The sequence below is a fragment of the Scardinius erythrophthalmus genome, assembly GCF_964197995.2.
Source record: "Scardinius erythrophthalmus genome assembly, chromosome: 16".
Taxonomy (NCBI): Eukaryota; Metazoa; Chordata; class Actinopteri; order Cypriniformes; family Leuciscidae; genus Scardinius; species Scardinius erythrophthalmus.
In genome coordinates this window covers 13,097,188-13,121,464 of record NC_138236.1, presented here as the reverse complement: position 1 = coordinate 13,121,464, position 24,277 = coordinate 13,097,188, and the positions used below count along the sequence as shown (strand labels likewise).

At 36.7% G+C, this 24,277-nt stretch overlaps 1 protein-coding gene across 1 annotated transcript in view; it reads right to left on the bottom strand.

Moving 5' to 3' along the window:
* Nucleotides 1–24,277, bottom strand: part of me1 (malic enzyme 1, NADP(+)-dependent, cytosolic) — a 95,410-nt gene that overhangs the window by 66,583 nt on the left and 4,550 nt on the right. The window contains exon 2 of the mRNA XM_081388832.1: nucleotides 1,482–1,615. Coding sequence (XP_081244958.1) covers nucleotides 1,482–1,615 — 134 coding nt within the window. The remainder of the gene's footprint in view (nucleotides 1–1,481; nucleotides 1,616–24,277) is intronic.

Here is a 24,277-nt window from a genome sequence, read left to right as displayed (position 1 = left end):
TTCTTTCTTTCTTTCTTTCTTTCTTTCTTTCTTTCTTTCTTTCTTTCTTTCTTTCTTTCTTTCTTTCTTTCTTTCTTTCTTTCTTTTTCTTTTAAAGTATTTTTTTCCTGATGTGTAGAGCAGCACAATATTGAAGAAAAACGTGATAAGTTCAATAACACAATATGTGATATGATAATGCCTTAAGAGTTTAAAATCACTTGAAATTATATATATGTAAAAACTGAAAATGGTATAACCAAGATAAGTTTTTTGTTCTTTTGGCACTAAATCATTAACAGTAACTGCGGGTGCGGACTGAATCCTCCACTCAGACTCCTCTATGAGAGTGTCATGATGGCTTGTCAATCATCTCACATACATCATCAGATCACCTAAAATCATCATTCAGTTGTTGCAAGCCGTTGCGATATATGCAAATCACGATTTGTACAATTTGCAATATTTTAATATGGTAATATTAACACCGCAAGTGTTTAGGGTGCCATTTAGGACAGGGCCTTAAAGTAGTCCACACTGCGTGACAATAATCAAATAAATGAAACTATTTGCATTGTGTGATGAATTAGCTCTAAGAGCTCTGTTCCTTCCATCTTGTTGTATGTTGTGAAATGTTTAGTCACTATCGCTCCTCGGTCATGTTGACAGTCTGAACCCAGCCTTTAACCCATTAACCACTGGTTATGGCAGAGACTGGTTTCAGAGGCCTGTACTGCACTTTGTCAGAAGACTGTCAAAATTTGTTGTGTGGTCTACCTAATCCAAGCAAATGCATGTTTTACTCTCTTTTGTTTTTACTTTGACTTTTTTTTTTTTTTTTTTTTTTGAAGGGAAACACCCTTCAAATATTTTTGTTAAAAATTTTGGCGGGCTGCCCGTCCCTTCACAAAATTCAAGCAGTAAAACATCAAAATAACTTTGATAGTCTGGGAAAGACTCCCTCATTGCTCAAGCAGTCATGCCGAGATCAGGGTCATTTGACTGAAAGCGACCCATCCAGAAATAAACCTTGTCCACAGTCTGCGAGGACAAACAAAAGACTGTTACGTGACGAGTAGCCTTGAGATATGACGGAAACATAATTCCCAAAAAAGTCAGGCATGCAAAACATGGGTTGCAAAACAGATCCCCTGCAGGGACTAATGAATTCTGGGGAAGTGCAAACTAACATGATAGTTGAAGACCTATTGATGTTATTTTGATGTTATTTTGATGACACTTTGATGATGCTCGCCAACTCCTCTTTGCTTTGCAGTTCAAAAAAGTTCAAAAGAGCAAAAAAGAGAAGAAAATGTAACAACGGATCTACTTATACTGTGCAAATGGCAGCAACAACACTATGAGGTTTCTACATAACACTATTTCTGTGATCTGATGGTGTGAAATTTATTCACAGAAAACAACTCATTGATTTGAGAGAGTAATTCTGATGAAGCAGGACTGAGAGCAACAGGATGGATGTCACTACTCCATTTCCTCACCTGTCCAAGTCATCCTTTTTCAGCTCGTAGTTTCTGAGGACCCGCAAAACTTGTACATCCTGGCTGAGGAAGCATGGAGGCAACAGGCCATGAATGCCCAGCTGCAAGCGCTCTTCCAGGGAGAAGGCCATCCCCTAAAAGAGAGGACACAGAACAGTCAACTATTAACAATTATTACAGAAGTTACTGAGCATTGAGAACTGATGTGAACTGCTAAGTTTAAAATAAAAGAGAACTGAAGTTTGCAACCTCCATAATGTGCCTTTTTTTGGAGTGAAACAGGGTATACATACTGTGTGTATATATGTGTGTATACACACACACACAAGTGTATATAACAGATATTAAAAGTCCTCAGATTTTCCTTAATTACACTTGTATGCCATGGAAATATAAAGTCTCTACAAGGGCTACTATAGTAATAAGAAACATACGTACTTTGCATTCATTTCAATAATTAATCTTTACCCAGCTAAGCTTCAGCAGCTGTATTATTAAAAGATTGTTTGGAAAAGCTTAAATAAATCCCCATATTCCCTTTGCGTGTGTCTCAGATGACTTAAAAGGCCTTTTGTCACTGTTTACATAGAGTTCTCTTCCAGTCTCACTGTTTGTTATGGTGGGGAGTCTGTAATGCAAGAAAAGCCTAAGAAAGGTCACAGGGGTCACGGTTGGATCACATCTCAGTGTGATGTACAGCTAAAAGGGCAAGACTGCTGCTTTACTGCTGCGACCCCTCGACATTTACCCTGACTCTGACCTCTACAATATAAATGCTACAGCCAGGGGGCCCTGAGTTCATATTACCAGACTCCACATGAATATCTGTCAAGACCAAAAACTAGCCTGTCTTTTCCTTAATGACAGACTTGCATCATCATTGCCGCGCCTCTGGCTGCTCCTTCAGAGGAACCACTAAGGAAGGCGCAAAACCCTGAAAGGCTGTGTTAGATCTGCTTTTTAAACAAGTATATGCAAGCTTGGCTTTTCAATCCTTTTTCATCTGGTTATGTTAAGTGGTATGTTTGTAAAAATGATTTTGACCTTGTAAACAAACACTACTCTGCGCACGTACAATAAGATGTGGTGTTACTGACGCAATTGAGACCCAGAGCAACTCGCCTTATAACAATTCTGAGGATTTTGCTGCTGCTTCATGAGATGTAAATCAAAGGCAATATTTCTGAATTATCTGCAATGTAATTTAAATCTGAGTGTGATCAGTTTATGTGGAAATTTATGAAAATTTGAGCTAAACCATAAAAGCAGACAGACGAAAATATATGAATGCATATAGTATATAAGTAGATACATTTCAATATGCATATTTAAAAATATATATTTAAATAAATATAAACATATTAATATACGTATAAAGTATGTTAATATACAATTAAATAGTTTTGTTTTGCTATTTATTGAAATGTAACTTCCTTGGACAAAACTCCTTTGTGACAGGACAGCTACACATGCAATAGCATGTAACAGAAATTTTTGGCTTCTAAAAAGACTTATTACTCAGAAGCAATGGATTATTTTTGTAGCTTCGATCGCGTCTGTCATCTTCTGAAGCTAACTGTGCAGTGCGCCACTGATGGTCTGTATTTAAGAGCCTCGAAAAGTCACCGCCATCTTGCCAGGTCTGAATTGCAGCCCTTGTGATTAAAAATGGACATTCTATTTTCTCTATTCTGGTTTATGCAAGACTATCCCTAGACACTTATGATTACATATCCAAGACAACTTTGATGTAAATAAGCATTTCATTGACCTTTACTGACACATGCAAATGCCCAAAAGTGCTTGCTATTCTAGTAACCAGCGATTTGAGAAGACTGAAGATGACTCGAAAGAAACAGCAATGGGGATTCTCAATGAGAACAGCTCTACCTAATCAAATATAATTACTCAAACAGCTCTACAAACACTGAATGGTTCCTTGTGCCATATGTGTAATGGAGACATCGGTGGAACCGGGCCCAAGCGGCAAATTAACGTCTCTGACAATGGAGCTGCAGGTGGAACTCTGGAGGGCACGTCCACAGGCCCCAGGACTGGCATTCTGACCGTGGCCATGGATGGCTGGACTGGGGAAAGTGGTCTGTTTGATGCCACGCATGGATGGCAAGATTAGAGCAATGAGTCCCGGAGCTCCTGGCGAGGCTGGCGTGGGAACTGGTGAGGTACTTGGCGCTGGTTAAGAAGAGCAACTCTGCTATGACGCCAAGTGGAGTGCGAGACTTACACAACAGTAGCGCTGTTATCTAGATAAAAAGGGTTGCAAAGTATTTATTTAGTTAAATCACAGTTTTGGCGATTTGATAATAGCACTTAGCCATATTGTGATTTTAATTTTATTTTGATTTATCGTGCAGCCCTATAGACCTTTATGACTTTTCTTCTGTGGAACACAAAAGAAGATATTTTAAAAAGTCAATGGCATCCAAACAACACAGGAATATCACACTATCTTCTTTTGTAGAGAATTTCACAGAATAAAGAAAATGATTCAGCTTTGGAACAACACGATGATGAGTAAATGATGAACTAAACCTATATCAGAGCCCCTTCCATCTTTATTGGCTCAGGTTGTTACAGTTTTGCTTTTTGTAGCAATAAAGGGACAGGCAGGGCAGGAAAGTGTGAACGCTTCCACATGCGCAACAACCACATTAAAGACGCCAATGCGTTGTTTGCAAGCTCAAGCAAGGAGTGCATGTGCTCAAGCTGTGCATGCCAACCTGTAATCTCAAGATCAATGCCACCACCCCTCTATTTTGGCCAGGACAAGTACCACCCCAAACTCACAGCACTAAGTACTTTGTGGAAAACATTAAAGCCTTGCTTTTGACTGATAAAAGCCAGTCTAAAGCTTTCAAAAGCTCTTCAAGACTTCAAGCAAGAGGTCACGTTGAAAAACTTGGTGATTCCAATTCAAACAACTCAATCTGAATCCTGAAATTCCCAGTACTTGTATGTGGAAAAAAGTTGCAGCTGCTTCATAGAGTGCCAAAAAAGCACCAAGGCAAAGCAAAAAGCAAAGCAAAGCTGTTCTTCCATGGAACTTTACAGTGGGAGTGATGTTTCTTGATCCTGTAATGGAGAATACATGAGAGTCCATGAAGCACAAAAGTGTCAGTGCATTTTGTGATCTCACTGAAGTGAAAAGTTTGAGCTGAGCCATTGCATAACCTCAATCGAAATTTGAATTTTCTTATCGTACATTCAGGACTGACTTAATGTTCTTGGAGTGAGACCAAAACACTGCTTATGGGTGTTTCTTCAACTTTGGCTACTTTTATGTTTGGTTGGTTTCTATTTTATGAAAACAGATTAAAATATTGAAATATAAAAAAATATTAAAATGTCACAGAAATGCAATTATATATATGTAACTATGTAGCCTAACTGTGGTAGGAATTTTCATTTATTTAAAAAAAACTGTTTGATATTGTTAGAGGACATATTAATGTCTGATAATGTGAATGATAAACAAGCTTGTGAAAAGCATGTTTTAAGATAATTTATTTTCTAAAAATGGGCCAAAAGTCCCTATAGTTGAAGAAACACCCAACTACACTGTAAAACATTATTTTCATTATTTGTAATCACAACTTATTATCTTTTGTCAAATCAACTTAGTTAATTAATGTGGTTCAGATAACATAATATACACATACATGTGCATACACACACACACATACACATACACATACACATACACACACACAAACACACACACAGTAGACCAACATTCACACACCAAACATAACTCCAAATCTTGATCCAAACGGAAATCATGGTGTGAAGCAGGGTTCACACTTCTTGGCCTATTTCAGATTCTCAAAATGAGAATGGGACGTGAGAAAGGAAATCGTCCATGTCAGTCTAATATACACACTGGCTTTATTTCTGAATAAGAGATCAGAGGCCAAGTTTTTGTTCTGATTGTGCTTCTCACATTTCCTAATGACCTAATGCAATAGCCATGCTAGTGATCAGACACAGAGGCAAGAGTACCAAGCTCCCTTATGTCAATGAAATGTACCTATAACATGATCCACCTCCAGAAAAAAAAACAAAGGATCAGAGAGTGGGAGCTGTATGTGAGATTGCTCTGACATTGTGGATGACAGAGGATGTTTTTTCCCAGCTGTCTGAGACTCATTTGAATCAGCCGAATCCAAATACATTGGGTTTGGGTAGTGCAGTAGATGTCTACCGATCTGAGATGCTTTAAATCATAAGTTTATGTTGGTAAAATTGACTATGGTTAAAGGTAGAGCTGCAGGATTAATCGTTAAAAGTTCGATATCTCGATTCAAACACCCACGCGATCTTATTCCTAATGTTCAGTGACAATGTCAACACATATTTTTAATGTTCTGCTATGTCTATTAAATCTAAGTATGAACACAGCAAAACATTAAAAATATGTGTTGACATTGTCACTGAACCAGACAGAGCAGTTGCCATGTTATGCAATTTTCACAGAAGTACTGGGATAAAAGTTTATAGTTTGGATATAAACAACGATGTCTTAGCAATCAAAATAGAATAAATTACCTTTTCAAAGAAACTTGATGCTTCAAATAAAGATTGCATCAATTACACTGTTATGACAGTAGGGGACAAAAATGACTGTTAAAAAATGTACTTGTCATTGAATCGTTCATTCGAGAGATTTTTCAAAAATGATGATTCATCCAGTAATGAAACAAAGTAAAGTCTTTATGAGTGAGTCATTTAATTATTCATTCAAACCATTTTTTTTTTTAAATAATTCATTCAAATATTTTTTTAAATAGACTGCAGAAGAACCTCTTAATTACATGTTATTTTGTTTAGTAGTCTATTCAGTCTATATAATTGTGGGAGAATCATGATCTCTATAAAAAAAAAAAAACTGTGATTCACAATTTATCCAGAATTGTGCAGCTAATTAAAGGGTGATTTTAAAGGATTAATTTAAAAGGTCTTAACAGGTGTAAGCAGACACTCTCTGAATGTGTTAAAAACCGCATGGCATTGGCCACCCAGTCAGCCACTTGATGGTGCAACCAAAAAAAGAAAGAAAAAAAGAAGAAGAATTTTACATGGTTCCAGCAAAAGCTGTCACAGGGTATAGACATGTCACAGACCTTTCCAGCTGACCAAATAGGGAATAAATGAACACATGCTATTCTCATAAACACTATTGTTGCTTAAATAGCTGTATTAATGCCACATGCATCTTCCCACGCTCTTAATTCAGTCCACAAGCAGCCATTTCAGAGCAGTGAAAAGAGCCAAGAAGGATGACCATATAAAGTGACTTATAGGACACAAGCAAAAAGCCACAAGTGGAAATAGTGTGTTGTATTGACCTAAAGCATATATCAGATTGGGTGGAGTGGTACAGCGATTAAGTCTGGTTCGATATCCTCAAGAAGCAAGCCATAAGACATCAATATTGTTTAGGGTCAGATGAAACAAAAAAATTAGCTTTTTTGGCAGCAAACACTTAATATGGGTTTGGTTCATACAGGGATAAAAAAAGTACCCTATGTATAAAATGAAATACTCTGCAGTATCTTTAATGCTGTGGACCTAATTTTCTGCCAGAGGTCATGGACATCTTGTTCAGATACATGGCATCATGGATTCGATCAAATACCAACAGATAAAAAATCAAAACCTGACAACCTCTGCTAGAAATCTTATAACGGGCCATGTTTGGATCTTCCAACAGGACAGTGATCCAAAAATACATCAAAATCAAAACAAAAATGGGTCACTGAGCACAAAACCAAGGATCTGCAAAACCCTATTGAAAATGAGTGGGCTGAACTGAAGAGAAGAAGCGCCAACATGGATCTGGGAATCTGAAGGATCTGGAGAGATTCTGTATGGAGGAATGGTCTCTGATCTCTTGTCAGGTGTTCTCCAAACTCATCAGGCATTATAGGAGAAGACTCAGAGCTGTTATCTTGGAAAAAGGTGGTTGCAAAAAGTATTTCATAAAAGGGGGCAAATAATTGTTCCCAACGTGTTTTGGAGAAAAACATTTATTTCATAATGTGATTTCCCCCCCACATTTTTGCTAATTTTTTTAATAAAATATCAAAAGATTAACAATGCAGATTTATTTTTTTACAGCCATCTTTGATCATAGGGGTCAAGGGGGCAAAAATTCTGACCAGCACTGTATGTGGATGAACAATCCATTTAATGCCCCTGATCTATGATGACATTGTATGAGACTCTTGAGACTCATGAGACTCAGCTCTGGTTTGTGTAAAAAATTTTTTATAAAAGCATCACTTAAATGGCAAGTAACCAGATGGGCAAGAAGACAAAAACAAAAAAGAAGCAAATAATCTCAAATGCAGAAAGACAATCACACGTGTGAACCTTTAGGAAAGTGCAATAAGAGATGAGATGACACAATGGTGAGATGACTCCCAATGCCAAAAATATGTACTTGAACAGTAAGCAATAACAAAGATAAAGTAATGAAATTAGAGTTTTTCAGCACCTGGAGGAGAGTGTGACTCACATGCACAAACAAAAGCGAAGACTGCATCAACAAACATCAATGTGATACATCTCCAAAACATCAGCAAAATAAAGCAAAAGTGCAGAAATTCCCCTCCATCAATAATACAATGTCTGGCTATGAGTCAGCACTGTGTTTTATGAATTGTGGGCTTTTTATAGTGGTCAGCAAACTATGGTACCAGGATGATGACTCAGATTCTTGACTTCCCTGCTTGATAATTTCCACAGAGATTGGTCTGTTTACACACAACACCCTGCTGAAACCTCAATGACAAAACCATCAATATGTTATCTAACACACACTCACACAATCACTTCTCCACTTATCTCTCAACACCAACTAAGAGGAAAGGAAAATGGATTTTTGATTTTAAGGCTGCCCTATATGTTGCAAAATTAAACGGTGATGAAAAATGGTGATCTTTAAAGAGTAATACACATCAAGTTCAGGTAATTCTCTTTTTGGGCTTTTTTTTTATAACAAATAACTGTATTTCAACCAGGGCCACAAATATATACAAAATAAATGCTGCCTGGTGATATTCCAGTGGAAAGGTATAATTTAAAAAAAATCAGATTGCTTCTTCTATATACCATGTTTGTTTTTACAAACTTTTGGATGGCACAAATCTCCAATAATCCCCTTTTGGGGGATCCCCAAAAATATAAAATCAACTATATTCTTCCATTTACAAAGACTCATTTATATTGTGATAAATAAAAGAATAATATAATATGTGTAAAACATTATCTGAAAATATTTACTTTTATTAAGTTTACACTGTATCTTTTTTCCACCCACCAATTAGAAAGCAAAATGAAACATAATATAGTCTTTTCCTTACAGTTTCATCTTAAAGTAAAAAAGCAGAAACCAACATTAAGCAAACTAAGTATGCAGACGGCTCCACAAGGAATCCAATTAAAAGATTCTTATGTGAAACATCCTTAAATATTTAATTCAACAGTGAAATATGTAGGCTATATTATAATCGTCTTTTGCTACATTTGGATGGAAAAAAAGTCGAAAGTCGAAGGAAAAAAGGAAAAATTAGTATTAAGTATATGCTAACAACTCCACAAGGGATTGATAAGAATGATAAGACTCATTTTAAGAGATATCACTATCAGAACCTATTTGTGAAGTGTTTGTTCATGTATGAAGGAGAAAACAAGAAGAAAAAAAATAGATGAGATAAGGACATGCATGGCTTTTGTTCTCAGTTCTTTGATCTGCTCCGAATCAAAGATGCCCTGAGCTCCTGGTCCTTCTCCAAAAACAAACTATGAACTGAACAAAAACTTTGATCCTGAACACCAGACTATCTTTCTTTTGACTGCTGCTTAAAGTTTGAGTATATATATATTTTTTTATCTTCTAAGCTGGAGAAAAAAGAAATCAATATCTGCACAGAATCAGAGAGTCTGCAGACTTTTTTCTTTCTTTCAGCCATATTTCTGGACAAAACAACGATCCTCCTTCTACTCAAAAACACTTATTCAAATATATTTTCAGCAGACCAACCAAGAGATTGACAAGTTGGCACTGCCTGAGAGTAGCTTTTTTATTGCAGCAAATTAATTATCACCAAGTACCACCACCATGGTGAGCTGGTCTTTTCAGCAAGGCCAAGCCATTGTGGTGAGATTGAAAAGATGCTGTCAACAGCATTGTTTTCTTTTATCACGCTTATTTTTATCTACTTATTTCTCTCTGAAATGTCAAAAATACTTAAACATAAAAACATAAAGCTTTTTTCAACACTAACACACAAAAACAAAAGGGTAGACACACCTGTACAAATAAAAATCTTTATGAATCATTTTTGCAGCTGACTGAATGTGGGTATGTTAATCTTAAAGTACACCACTGCACAATGCAGCCTTGTTTAAGATTTGGCCAATATGCTTATAATCTAAATCATTATTCATTTCTGCAAACCCACAATCCAGCAGAGCAACAGAGCAGCACATTTTGTAAAAACAACAATCCAAAACCATCAACTTCCTTTAATTGTTAAAAGTTACACTCTGACTTTTGACCCTGCCATGTTAAGTAAGATGATTGTTAAGAAGGGTTGCCATAGCTGTGGGACACAAACAGATCACGTACCAGTGAAATTCCCCTTCCTCTGCGTGCGATTCTATTTTCAAAATGCTCACTATGTTGTCCACAAAGGTAACAATGTCTTAAGAGTTGTAAAAGGGGGCATTTTTCAATGCTTTCTGGTAAGGTAGTAAAATGTTCTTTCAGTCCAGCAGGGTCTCAGATGGTTGGTGGACATTAATAGTCCTGTTGTAAACAGCAAGCGAAATCTTTACAGGGCTGGACTGCAGGTGTAGGACTTGTACTGAAAGCTGCATTGAATTCGGTCACAACCTCTAAAAATGGTACAAAAGCACTGTCTAATCCATCAACTTAAAGTGTAAATTCTGTTAAATAAAAATGAATGTCGCTATTTGTGTTACGGTCAAAGTGACATTTACAAGGAGATAACTTTTATCACTTGCTGCTTTTATTGCTTCTAGCTTTAGTTGTTGTGCCTGTTATTATATAAGGGCTCATTCCCTGTTTTTTTTAAAATCAGATTAGTTAATTCACAGCCATAAACCATGATTTTGATTGGACAACAATGTGTAGCACAGGGAGATTTTTATTCATATGTTTTCCTAGAAGATAAAAACTGTACATTTATATTGTCTAGCTGCTAAAAGTCAATTCTGCAAATGTTTAGTAGTGCACTAACCTATAGATGACTTTAAAGCAAACACATGAGACTAAAAGCCACAAAACTTGGGTCTCGAAATAAAAGTAAGAGAGTGGAAATAAGATGCCATAGGCCAGACTTGAACCTCAGTTCCCATGAGTCAACACCCCCCTAACCAGGGTTATTTTATTAAAATTAGGAGACATCCTATCTTTTATTAAATTAAATAGACTCTGAAGAACCAATTGTATAATGGATGTTAAATAAAATTCCGAGACCTCATGGCCAAGAGCGAGTCAAGGCCGGGTAAATATGCAGTCAATCCCTCCGGGCACTCAGTCTGTGGTCAGGCTCATAACCTGTTCTCAAGTATATCGACCCTGACGGTGTTTTTTATTCTTCTTTAATGTGCACCACTTTTCCTTTATCATTCCCAAAATGGTCTGTCATCATCTCTTTGTACCAAAAAACAAGTCTTTCCAGCTGTATCTTTTCATCAGAGCACTGGGGAACAGGACCAGAACAACTAGACAAAAGACTAAATAGGAAACCACAAAGGGGAGGGTTTAAAAGTAACAGAGTGGTCCGTGTATTATAGAAGAAAAAAAACGACTTTGTAAAATGAGACTGTGGTTACCAACTATTCAGAAACTCAGAATATGGACAGGAACGAGTACTCAAGTGACTAGAAAGCTTACAATTAAATTCACTCTGACCAAAACAACTAGACAGAACAACTGCAGAAAGTATGTACTGGGCTCTTTAAACGTGCTAAAGTCACAAAAATGTTATTGAAATCTCACATTTCATCAAGGAACCCACTTTGGCATAGCCTGGGTTACCCCATGCTGCCTTGCACGCAGCGCGATTTTATTCACGCTGCTAGGCAGCCTGGATTCCATGGACCAGATTTTCGCCTCAGCGAGGGGACCAATCACAGAACGGGGAGGGAGCAGCAAGACGATGACGACGTCTATGCGACACACCGAAGCAGTTTGTTTATGTCTATGGATCCAACATGGCAGCAGATGCGAAGTTACCTTTCGATGCAGCCTTAGATAGTGTTCCAAGTAGTTTAGAACGCAACTTTATTTCGTCTTCTTCCTCGTCAAATTTCTGTCGCTCTACATACATTATCTGGTATAATTGAAACGACTGGCTATGAGCTACATACAGGCGCATTTGATAGACATTCGTAGCGCCCAATAAACGGCTCTGGGCATTCATAAACCACGCCTCAAATACGAGAAAATGAACATGTGGTTCCCAGACCACGTCTCAATGAGACGAGGTCTGACGTTAGCCAGGCTAACTTTGGCACTTGTCAATGTGCCAAATGTAGCAATTAGCTTTGACTATTAGCTTTGTGTAGCACTGAAAAAAAAAATGTAACGTTTTAATAGAAAAGATAATTGTAGTGTTGTTAATAGCTTAATACAAGAAGTGTTTGGTACTCCAAATGCTTTCGTTCACTAATATTTGTTGTAAAATGTCGTTACATGCAGTGAGTTGTTCACAAGCTGCATGCACTGGTGTCGAACTAAATGAAGACATTTTTCAGCGCTGTCAAACTATACATTAGTATTTCTTTGATTTAAACAGATTGAAGGTTAGGTCATTTGAATGTACACCTCAACAGACAATTTAGGTTGACTGCATGAATGGGAATCAGGTTTTTCACAATTTTGAGTCCTTCACATCTTAACAATCCCTGCATTCGGACTGCACACTGGTCGACCTGTACTAATTTACTTGAATTTACTTAATTTACTTGTTGTACACTCTTTATTGCGGTGCATTTTGGAATTTGAATGAGTCTACTCGATAACATCCACTATAGACACCACTAAAAATGGCTGTCCCTTCAAATAGTGCCCTATTTAAGGGTATAGGGGCGATTTCTGACACAGCCTTGGTTCAAAAGAATAGAACTGCACTGTTTGTCATGTGTGTTTCTAATTCCCTTAAAAGAATTTGCTTGAATGGTTTATTCATTTGTGAACTGAACTACACTCGTGTGATGTACTGTATGTTTTGATTCATTAAAAGAACTGTCTAATAAGAGTCCTTCGTCCGGGAATCAGACTGCACCCAAATCAGGTTGTGTTTTATTCATTCTCTCAAAATAACCATTATTTGCTGTAATAAGAACCAGCTCTCCATTCACTTGACCGTCCTGAGAACAATACAACCTGACAGCTAGCTCATGAATTTGACGTTAATGGCCAAAGAGTCAAAGGAACAATGCACACATAAATGTTTTCCAAATGGAACCAATTTTATTGTCTGGAAGAATAATTTAATTTCAGCACTTAAATGAGTTATATAAGAGATTTCAGAATTCATATGTGGAGAAGATCCAATTAAAACTCACAAAAGATTATGGTAACACTTTACAATTAAGACCTACCTGTTAACATTAGTAAATGCATTAGCTATAAAGACCTTACAATGAGAAATATATTTTTAAGCATTTATTAATCTTTGTTAATGTAAAAATAGCCTATAGTTCACTGTTTGTTCATGTAAGTTCACAGTACATTACCAGATGTTAACAGACAGCCTTTTGACTTTTAAAAATTTATTAGTAATTGTTGAAATTAACATTGACTAATATTAATAAATACTTAAGTATTATTCATTGTTAATTCATTGTAACTAGTTAACTGTTAACAAATGAAACCTTATTGTAAAGTGTTACCAAGATTATAAGCTGCTGCTTAGCTTATTCCCATGAGACCTTTTTATTTAGAATAGTTAAAATTACAAATGTATGTCTAATGCTGAATCTCATGCTCAGAGATTATAGTAACACGTGAAGTTGTGAAATTAATTACTGGTTTTCAGATTTGATTAAAACAATTTAATGCAAATTTTCACACATGTGCATAACATCATATCTGTCGCTACAATTTGCTTTGGTACAATATATTTTGGTACAATAATTACCCTCTTTCTCACATGAGAGTCACAACATTGTTTTTTAACCTTGGAGAGCTTTTAAAACCTTCATTAGGTTACCAGCATCTTTCAAATGCCTCGCTTCCTCAATATAAAGGCTAAATTGCTATCTGTCTGTCAGGTAAATTCCTCCATAAACTCAAATAGGTCCATTTGTCTGAATCATGGCAGACTGATGTGTTTGCCTTTTGATTTTGTTTAGACAGAAGATGTCAGTTATCTTAAATGATCTCAAATGGTTCTGCCATTTTGACAAACTTCAGAGAATTATGAACCAAGAGAAGACTGTTTAGAAACATTCAACATTGTTAAAGAGTATCTGTTGTTGTTGTTGTTATCCACTTGCTACACACGCTGTGCCATGACAAGGACACTTCACCTCACATCCAATCATGAAACCTCAATGTAGCAGACACAATGACAGAAATAAATAAAGCCAAAAAGACATTCTGCTAAACAAACTGACAAAGCAGGGCAGTGACAATGTTAAGAAACCATTGGCTATACTTTGCAAGGGCTTTTTCCTGACAGGATAAGTAAACATGATGCTTCATTAAACGGTCTTCCATATGGCGTGATGCTGTCCAAAAAATCATGTTTCAGATCCAGAGAGTAGTTTTTTAACCCACACTCTCATTTTGACTTGAGGAGAAACAGAGTTCAACACATTTCATTTCTTCACAAAAAGCAGCCCCATGAATGCCATCTGAGGGATAAGTTCAAGTCTGACAGGTTGGTTCGAGGAGAACGGATATAGATGTAAAACATTACACTTGTTTACACATGCTTTTGTATTGTAATAATATACTGTCTTCTATTTTGACTTTGGTTTCATGTTCATGTTTTGTCAATTTTTAGTGTTTTTTGTTTCTTTTTTTATGTTTTTCTTTTGTTCTTCCATGTTATTTGTCAATTTTCTGTATTATTATTATTCACTAAATATATTGGGTTCACAACTTTTAGTGTTGTTTTAGTTTTTAATTTAGTTTTATTAATATTTTAAATTATCTTATATTTTAATATTTTTAGTTTTCACGTTCATTTTAGTTTCACATTCATTTTAGTAATTTTTAGTGTTCAGTGTTATTTATTAGATTTCTGAGGATTTTTTTTTTTAAATATTGCTATTTAATTTATTTTTATTTTATTTTATTATATTTCAGTTTATTACCAAGGCAACATTTCTTATTTTAATTTAGTATAAGTTTTTCAACTAGTTTTCTATTTTCTTTTATTTATGTTAATAATACTTTTAGTTAAAGATAATAACCCTGGACTGAGCCATTTGGTTCTTTGCATTTCTAGTCTTGATCTAAGAATCAGTCAAAAGTAATTTAACATACAACCCAAATACACAGGCACAGCAGGAGCCCTCTTAATGCGATAACCATGATCAGAGGCATTTCTCAGTGGACGCGTACACGCTCAAGGCCGATTATTATTTTTACAGAGATTCCAATCTACCACAAAAATTATATTTGATAAATATCAAACCACTTCTTATTCTGAAAGCTTTGAAATATTTTCACTTTGGGATTCATGTGTTACTGAATGAAAAGGAGGAAGTTGGGATTGTCTTTTCTTTCCTATTGTGACGTATCTGAGTGAAACGGCTTCAAAAGCAAGAAATAATTTAGGGCAGACTTAATTTTGTCCATCGGGAATTGTGATCCTGGACCACAAAACCAGTTGAAATTGAGATTTAGACATCATATGAAAGCTGAATAAATAACCTTTCCATTGATGTATGGTTTGTAGGACAATATTTGGCCGAGATACAAATATTTGAAAATCTGGAATCTAAGGGTACAAACAAATCGAAACATTGAGAAAATCACCTTTAAAGTTGTCAATTTATGTTCGCGATTGTGCTGCATTCACTCACAAAAATAAATGTTTTATATATTTACGGTAGGAAATTTACAAAATAACTTCATGGAACATGATCTTTACTTAATAAAAGAATAAAAGAAAAATCGATAATTTTGAAAAAAATAGTAAGTTCAAAAGTATTTTTCTAAAGGTCTTTTATATTTTATTAACCCAATTATTAAACTAATTATATACTGTAAAACTATGTTGTCAGTGCCCTACTAATAAACTGGTACGCCTTTAAACGTACAGTATGGAATTTTTCGCCACTAGGGGTCGCTAACCTATTTACAATAACAAAGGCGTAGTTTGATGACGCAACATTTGCTAAGAATTATCGATCTTGTCATCAACGTCAAGCCGACCGATCTAATAATGTTTATGGATGAGTGAACACATTGATGCTTTTATCATGACTGTGATATGAAGCAGGTCGGGATTGCAAAGAGACAGCTATCAGCTCCACACTCGATGCGAGTCCAGTGGATATAAAAGGAATATGGACATTTCATTCTACAGAGCTACACGCAAGTGCAGAATTACAACTCACAGGTCAGTTTATTAGACAAATTAAACTTTTGAGGTAACGCAGCACTGTTTCACTTGGTCTAACATTACACTGTCACACTAAACTGCATTTGAATGTGTTGAAATTAATGTGTTAGTTTGTCTATATGAGACTAGCAGTAAGCTAGATCAACATTAGAAAAACATTTCTAATGTTAGAAATGTTTCTAACATTTCCTCTCACTTCTGTCAATAGAACAAACGTGACTTTTTACTGCGCCGAGTCGAAGTACTCCCAAAAGTGCTATTCCGCCATACATTATAGTTATCCTTTTTAACCCGCTTAGAAAAGCGCCATGTTTTATTTTGTGTCACCATACTTGGTCGTATAACTACTCGTGTAACTGTTTTTAAATAGGGAAAACGTTGATGTGTTTGGTCACTTCTAAATTCATTGCTGTTAGATACCATTGAATATACTGGGCTAAGCTAAGTGCTATCAAAGTGTCACCGCGCGCCAGAGCGATTAAGTGCACGCACTGAGATGAGAGAGGTATGTATCAACTCGTCTTAGTTAAGGGAATAACATAGTTTAATATGAAAAAACAGTGGAGTATCCCTTTAAGTTTTTTTATTAACCTAATTAACTAATTATATCATTCTATGTTGTCAGTGACTACAAATGAACTGTCTCTATGCCTTGATTTTGCCATTAAAAATGATAGATTTAGAATTGAGAGGATATTTCTTATCCTGTAATGCTGGCAAAGGCACAGAGGAATGAAAGGGTAAACTCTAAACAAGAGTGTTAAATAGACAGGCTGATACACACACAGAGAGAGAATTCGCTGTGTGTATATCCACATGCAATAGCTAATAAAAGTAATTAGGTCTGAAAACACTTTTCTCAGCAACAAGGCTTTTCTCTACTCTGTTTAAAAATAGGCCTATGCTGCCATCTTGTGCTTATAGTATGTATTATATTTATAACTTCCTGTTTTCCTTTTTTCGCCATAAATTCGTTGCCTCGCCATGGCCAATCTTTTTGAGATATCAAAAATCCGCTTGCGATTTGGCACTCTCAATGTCTTGGCTTTAGTGGTGATCAGATGAATCCCCTTGGGGGAGTATCATTTCCCAGACATTCGTTTTTAAAACAACCCATAATAGCTGACTTCCTGTTGGGCTGGCATATGACTTAAGAGTGCAAAAGTTGTTTGGCCCAATAACATCTATAAGTGTATGAAGTTTCATTACTGTAGGTGAAAAGGGGTGCGCTACAGAGCCCCTCAAATGCAACCATATAAAAGGGTACGCCACAGAGTCCCAGACTTTGGGACATGTTCTAGTCTTCTTGTATGAACCTGAATTCATTTGACTCTTGATTGCTGACGTAGTGACTGTTGAACTTCATTACTACACAGGATCAGCATCGCTCCTCTGGGGCTATATGGCGCCGGGAATTTAATTTGACACCATTCATTCACATCCTCCTTACATCTAGTTAAGTTATTCACTTGCCCACCCACAGGGTGGCCATCCATGTGAAAAACTGCACATCTTTAAGAAAACAAAAGACAAAAAGGAGGTAGGCTTAAGAGCCTAAAAAAAATCCTTCTCTTTGAGCAAAGACTGTGACCACTCTCCCCATTCCCCATGGGAAGTCTGAGCATTAAAGGCAAGCAAGCACAAATTTCAGAGCAGATTTAAAATCCCATGAGCCCTTCAAAAAGAGATTACTCTCACCCATTCTTCACAAAACACTCGGTATAGGTAATAAATGTAGAGTTTCTCAAATCTGATAAGAACTGGATTCATTTATAAGTTGCTGTTTATGTTGTTTTACATATTGGATCATTCCCATCACAGTTTCCTATAATTTTAACTGCTTTAGTGCATGAGAATATGTAGGCCTAAAAGATTATGTCAAAGCTACTGACATTAATATGACTGTTCTGTAAAGCCTTGATATATGTAATAAGTTGGTTGACCTTCAATTGTCAAAATATTCCAGAGCATATATGCTCTCATTAGAGCTGTCCGTCACTTTATCGCATTAGGTCTGACATAATTTATTTAGCCTTATTATTTAAATCATGACAGATAGATACAAAGTCAAACGACCTGGATTTAAAATCAAATTTGACATCCAAAGGAAAAGCCTTGTTCAAAATCAATAAATAAGATTGGACAGCTACAAATTCTTGTATACTGATTATCAAAACTATGTGATTCATAGAGCGGAAATAGAAAACATGGAGTGGATCTAAAGTGGAATGTCTGTGAATGTGATATTTAATAAAGAAGTTAATGTTGAGCATTGTACCTTTAAGACACAACATTGCCACTTTGCTTTCTCACAGCCAAAATAACTTTGTGGGTCTCTGAGGAACAAACAGTGATGTTTAGTCCTTGAATAAATCAGTGTGATTGAACAAATCCACTGAGTAAATGATTCAATGACTCACTCATAAAGACAGTCCTTTGATTTGTTCCTGAATGAATCTGCGTTTTTGAACAAATCGGTTTGAATGAATTTGTTCAATGATTCACTCATACAGACAGCCACTTGCTGCCACCTTCTGGTGTATCAATGTAAAAAATCTACAAATCTAAAATATCTAAAAAATCAGATCATGTAAATTAGTTCAAATAACCTCAAAGGACTTACATTTGCATAATCTGGATGCACTAAAAAATAGAAATAGAAATAATTTGCAGAGGTCACCATATTGTGGGATAATTTAGGCTACTTTATATAACTGTGTGCAAATCATAAGATGGGCTAATTATTTGGCCTCATGTGCACTTTATAAATAATTGTCATTTTCTGGAAATTAAGTCAATTTTACCAGGTTTCTTCCTGATAAAGTCTAGTAAACATTTTTACCTATTTTTAGCTGAACATTTGCACATGAAAAAGCCCAGATATGACAAATATTTGCTATTGTGGTCGCCGAAACAAAAATTGATATCCAAAAAAATTGTCAAAATGTGTTTATGTTCAAACGCATAGCATAAACATATGATTAAATTTACCTCCTGTACATATTATGATGGTTAAAATGTATTCTAATATCAGAGACTAATCGTTTCCAAGCTAAATTACACTAATGAATTACATCATGTCTCAGTTAGAAATACTGTACTGCTGAAACACTGTCTGGAACCTTACAATTTGTCAAAGAGAAAAATGTGAAGGACAAATGAGCAGGGAGATTGCGATCAGAAGGCTGTTCTGTGCATGCATGCTTGTGTGTGTATGTGTGTAGAGGAGTTGGATAAGGGTGACTGGCACTTAATCTCTCTGTGAACAGTAGAGCACTTTCCTCATTTAACCACTGCGCTCACATCTAGAGCTGGAATGTTTACTGCTACACTGTGGGTGGTCAGTCTCCTCTCCTATATGCACCTGGGCACACCTGGGTTGCCATACATATATACACACATTACTGGAGCCCACCTAGAAAGATGTGACCGACATCAGCACCTGACCCTCCCTGAGAGCTTAGATGCTCTCCGTCCAGACAAACGAAGTCTGTTCCATCAACCTTTCATTAGCATACTGACTCAACACACACATTTATAAGAATCTCAGCTGCATGTATGGGCATTGTCCTTATCTTCTGTAATGCCCACAGTTCATTAGGTTACCAGCATCTTTTTTAAATGCCTCGCTTCCTCAATATAAAGGCTAAATTGCTATCTGCCTGTCAGGTAAATTCCTCCATAAACTCAAATAGGTCCATTTGTCTGAATCATGGGAGACTGATGTGTTTGCCTTTTGATTTCGTTTAGACAGAAGATGTCAATTATCTTAAATTATCTCAAATGGTTTTGCCATTTTGACAAACATCGGAGAATTATGAGCCAAGAGAAGACTGTTTAGAAACATTCAACATTGTTAAAGAGTATCTTGCTACACAAGCTGTGCCATGAGAAGGACCATGACAAGGACACTTGACCTCACATCCAATCATGAAACCTCAATGTAGCAGACACCAATGACAGTAATATATAAAGCCAAACAGACATTCTGCTAAACAAACTGACAAAGCAGGGCAGTGACAGTGTTAAGAAACCATTGGCTATACTTTGCAAGGGCTTTTTCCTGACAGGAAAAGTAAACATGATGCTTCATTAAACGGTCTTCCATATGGCGTGATGCTGCATCCTCAACGCCCAGAGAATATTTCTAGAGCTTATAGGGTAGAAGTGAAACTAATTAAAATGTCTGAGATGCTAACCAAACATCTGTTAGTTTTAATGTCAGAAACAAACCCATTCGTTTCTGGCATGAAACATTTTAAAATCAGGTCCTATGGTGGTTCAGCATAAAGTAGGTATTTTTCTTCCATTAAGATTTACTTTATGCACCCTTCTGCATATAAAAAAAAAACATTAGCATTCAAATCAAAAAGCACCTGCATTTTCTTTTGTCATATTGGAAGAAAGCATCTGGCAAGGGGGAGATTAAAATGTAATAGTCTCTGGCTGCCAACACTCAAAAAAGTGGAATTAGTGGAACTTTCGGTGGAATTAAATTGAATGCAATGAAAACTTGGATTTAGTACAGTGTAACATATCACTGTCTATATTTCTTTGACTAACTATTCAAAATATTACTACATTGGCTGGCAGTTGGCTGATAATTTTCTGGTATACAAAAGCAAGTCATTTTTTATTTAGTATAGGGCTAAATTACATAATCATGGATGGATGAAAATATAACGCTTGAAGATCCAACATGTAACTGTCTGTCTGATCGTAAATTCCTGATATAATAGCCAATAAAAAATAATTAATATTCTTCAAATATCAATGGCTAAGTAGACTTACATTTTATACATTTAAATTGATTCATGCCTTTAGACAATGAAAGTGTGACAAATTGTGCAACCAAATATTAGTGATATAGCCTACTTGTACTGACAAACAGATTTTATCTAGTTTATTAAAAAAATGTCAAAATGTCAAAATCAAGCAAGATTCAAACCTTTCACATTTAACATTCAAAGGGAAAGGAGCATTCAATTTGAACAATACAACTGCACTACCAAAATATGGTCTTTGGAGTGAAGAAATGAAAAGCTCAGTGCTTGGTTACACTTGACAGCCTTTTTGCTTATTTTAATTACCTCACCCATATTTGCTTTAATTTAAATGCAAAACTATACATCTTATGGAAAACCTCAACTTACTTTGAGATTAAACACACCACCTATGTGACAGAACAACACAAGCGTGTGTGTCAGGGAGGCAAATGTAAGAAAGTTACAATTGTCCAATTTAGATAATTCTTTCCACAACTGCAAAGGTTGTTGTCATCAGAATGCTAAAGCCAACTGATGATTGCCAAGCAGCCTAAAAAGATCAATAACAATGGGGTCAATGCTCTGGTTAGCCTGGTCAACTTAGCCCCTGTTGGTAGATTCTGGAACTACATTACTGTACATGGCAGCCAAAAACATTTTTATTCTGTGGTCATCAGTTGTCCTGAACATTATAAAGCATGTAGCAGCTACAATTGAAATGAAAGAGAAAGCTAACGGATACATTTCCCAAAATAGCTCTTTCCCTGTAACAATAGCTCAGTGCCACTTTGAGGCAATTGGCACAAACAACAACCACAAGGGGGCCTTAAAGTCTCCAATGCTCAGCCCAGAAGGTGCCACATTTCCAACTGAGCTCTTGTTTTCCACAGCAAGTTGAATGGGCATCTGTTAGTCACCTGTGCTCCTAAAAGCACATTTCCCCACGTGAAACAGGATCTCGGCTTGGACGCTAGGAGAGTTTTGTGCTGCGTTGTTTGAGTTTTCGGTCTCTGGCATGGCGTGAAGCCAGAGGCTAGTGCTGTTGGCCTCGATTCACACAGGCGGTCATTAATGAGAGATAAAGCAGAGACACAGAAGAGGTCTGTGGAGAGCAGGGCCAGCTCCCTCTTTCTCTCCTTTGCTCCACAGAGACCTCTTTCTCCTCACTCTCGTCTCTTACTGTGCAAAGCTTCCCACAAACACAGGGATAATATCCTGCACCTCAGGCAGACACAGGGAAGGGCTGTTGAGAAGGGAGGAGGTCAGAGGGGATGCCGGGGAGGGGGCGCTGCGTAAACCCCAGCTTGTGGACGTGAGGCCTTTACATTTTCAGTCCCACAGCATCAATTAGCATGTTGTCCTCTCTGCTTCTCTGCAGCTAAGAGCGAGGAAAAGTGAGAACACTCAAGCCCTGTGATCACCAGGCCCGTGGGAAGGCAACAATACACCAGTGGAGAACCACAGTGTACCGAGTGTACAGCCTCGCACGGCTCCTCTCAGGGGTCATTTCCTACCTTCTCTCTTAATTTCCTCGTTTTGGTTCATGAGTTGTGAAGGTTGGTTTTTCATAAGGCTGCGTGAAAGAGCAAATGTTTCACTCGATGGTGGACTTTATTTACAAGCGAGTATCACTATCTAAGCGTAAACTAAAACCCACCAGATGAATGACATATGCCATTGATTACACAAACATGAAGCTTAGCAATGTCCAACTGACACATCATAGACAGAAAAATAACAGGGCACAAACAATGACGTAAGCACTTGTCCAAAGTACTTTGTCAAACATTTGCATTGGTCTGATGGTCACAAGTAGAGAGGCACTTCAAGAGCGTCCGCACACTCCACCAAAGAAAAAAGTCATCAATGGCGCGAGATAAAATCAATGCTTTACTATAGAAAGGGCTTTTTGTCTGCGCACCTCATTTGGACTAATTTTAAGGTGCAGTGAGTTCTTAACTATTCTTCTGATGGTAAAAATCCTCAAAACGTTATTATTCAAGTTATCCATCCATCCATCCTAATCAATGGTTTATCACGCAAACATTCATTTTTTATTAACTTTTCTAAATAAAAAATACTCAAAATGCACATTTCTTTATATTTCAGTTCATTTTAATGTTATTTCAAATTCAAATAAATGTAATTCTGCATCCCGCATCCATTCTCAATTCAGCTCTTAATGGACCTCGACCGTGAATATGACTTAATGTCCTTTAACACTTTAGCTGCTTGCTTATCACGGTACTAATTACAATATATACTGCACACAGTCTTTTGTGCTTCTTATGTTTATGTAATCCTCTTTCCTTCCTTATAATGACTGCACAGATTTCACATTTCACACAATTTTCCTGACACCTTCAACAAAGACAGCAAACTCCAAGGCCTCTCTTTTAATTAATCTCATTAAATCACGTCTCGGTCTATAAAACAAGACAATAACACTGAATTGAGCTCATTAGAGTATGAGACGTGGGTGGAACTGGAAAGCCACATCATAAAAACATGAAAGAGTTAGAATTGCTCTCACACCGCATGAGCTTTAAGTTGTGGCACCAGTCTAGCAACTTCCAGCACCACAAGCACAGGAGCCACATAAATGAGAGACATTAATCCGAGATTTTTTTGATACCAGGAAAAGGGACTATTGAGTGTAATAAAGTGATACCTAAAGAAACACTTATCTTCGAAATCATACTGTATGCGATCATAAATTAGTTTATCTAAATTGAATTTAGCAGGCTGAACAAAAATGCACATCAACTGAAAATCAGTTGAAATCGACACTGTGCCCGCAACATGCCCCTGAGCCACATGCCAACCCTTAGTTTAGTTTATTTTGCATTTTGAACTCAATATCTCAGGTATAAATATTTAACATCTCGCAGTTACAGAAATGCCTTTTCAGATTAACATGGTGTAAAAACACAGCCTATATTCTTGAAAAACAGCATCATGACCTCTATAATGAGTGGGTCACTGAAAATGTCTTACTTCAATAGCCAGTTCTGATTAAAGAGTGCCTTTGCGTCTTTTATAGGCCTAAGAAAATGTTATTTTTTAGCTGGGGTCAACATAGCTGAAATGACTGTGAAATGAGTGTGCACTAAAAAAAGACAACACAGACCTGTGATCTTCATACCTCAACCAACCCTATGCATTCATGTATACATAAAGACACCTTTCAGAACTTTCTGGTAGTGTGCACCTGGCTTGAAAATATGACCTCATTCTGTGGCGTCTCTGGTGCAGATTAGAAGTCATTAACCTTAACGACAGGCAGCGTGCTGTGTTGTCATCAGTGGCCTACCTTACCTGTGGCAGAGTGCCAAAAGACGTGACGTTTGATGATCAGACTATGGTCCTTCATTTCAGGACGGGAAACTGATGC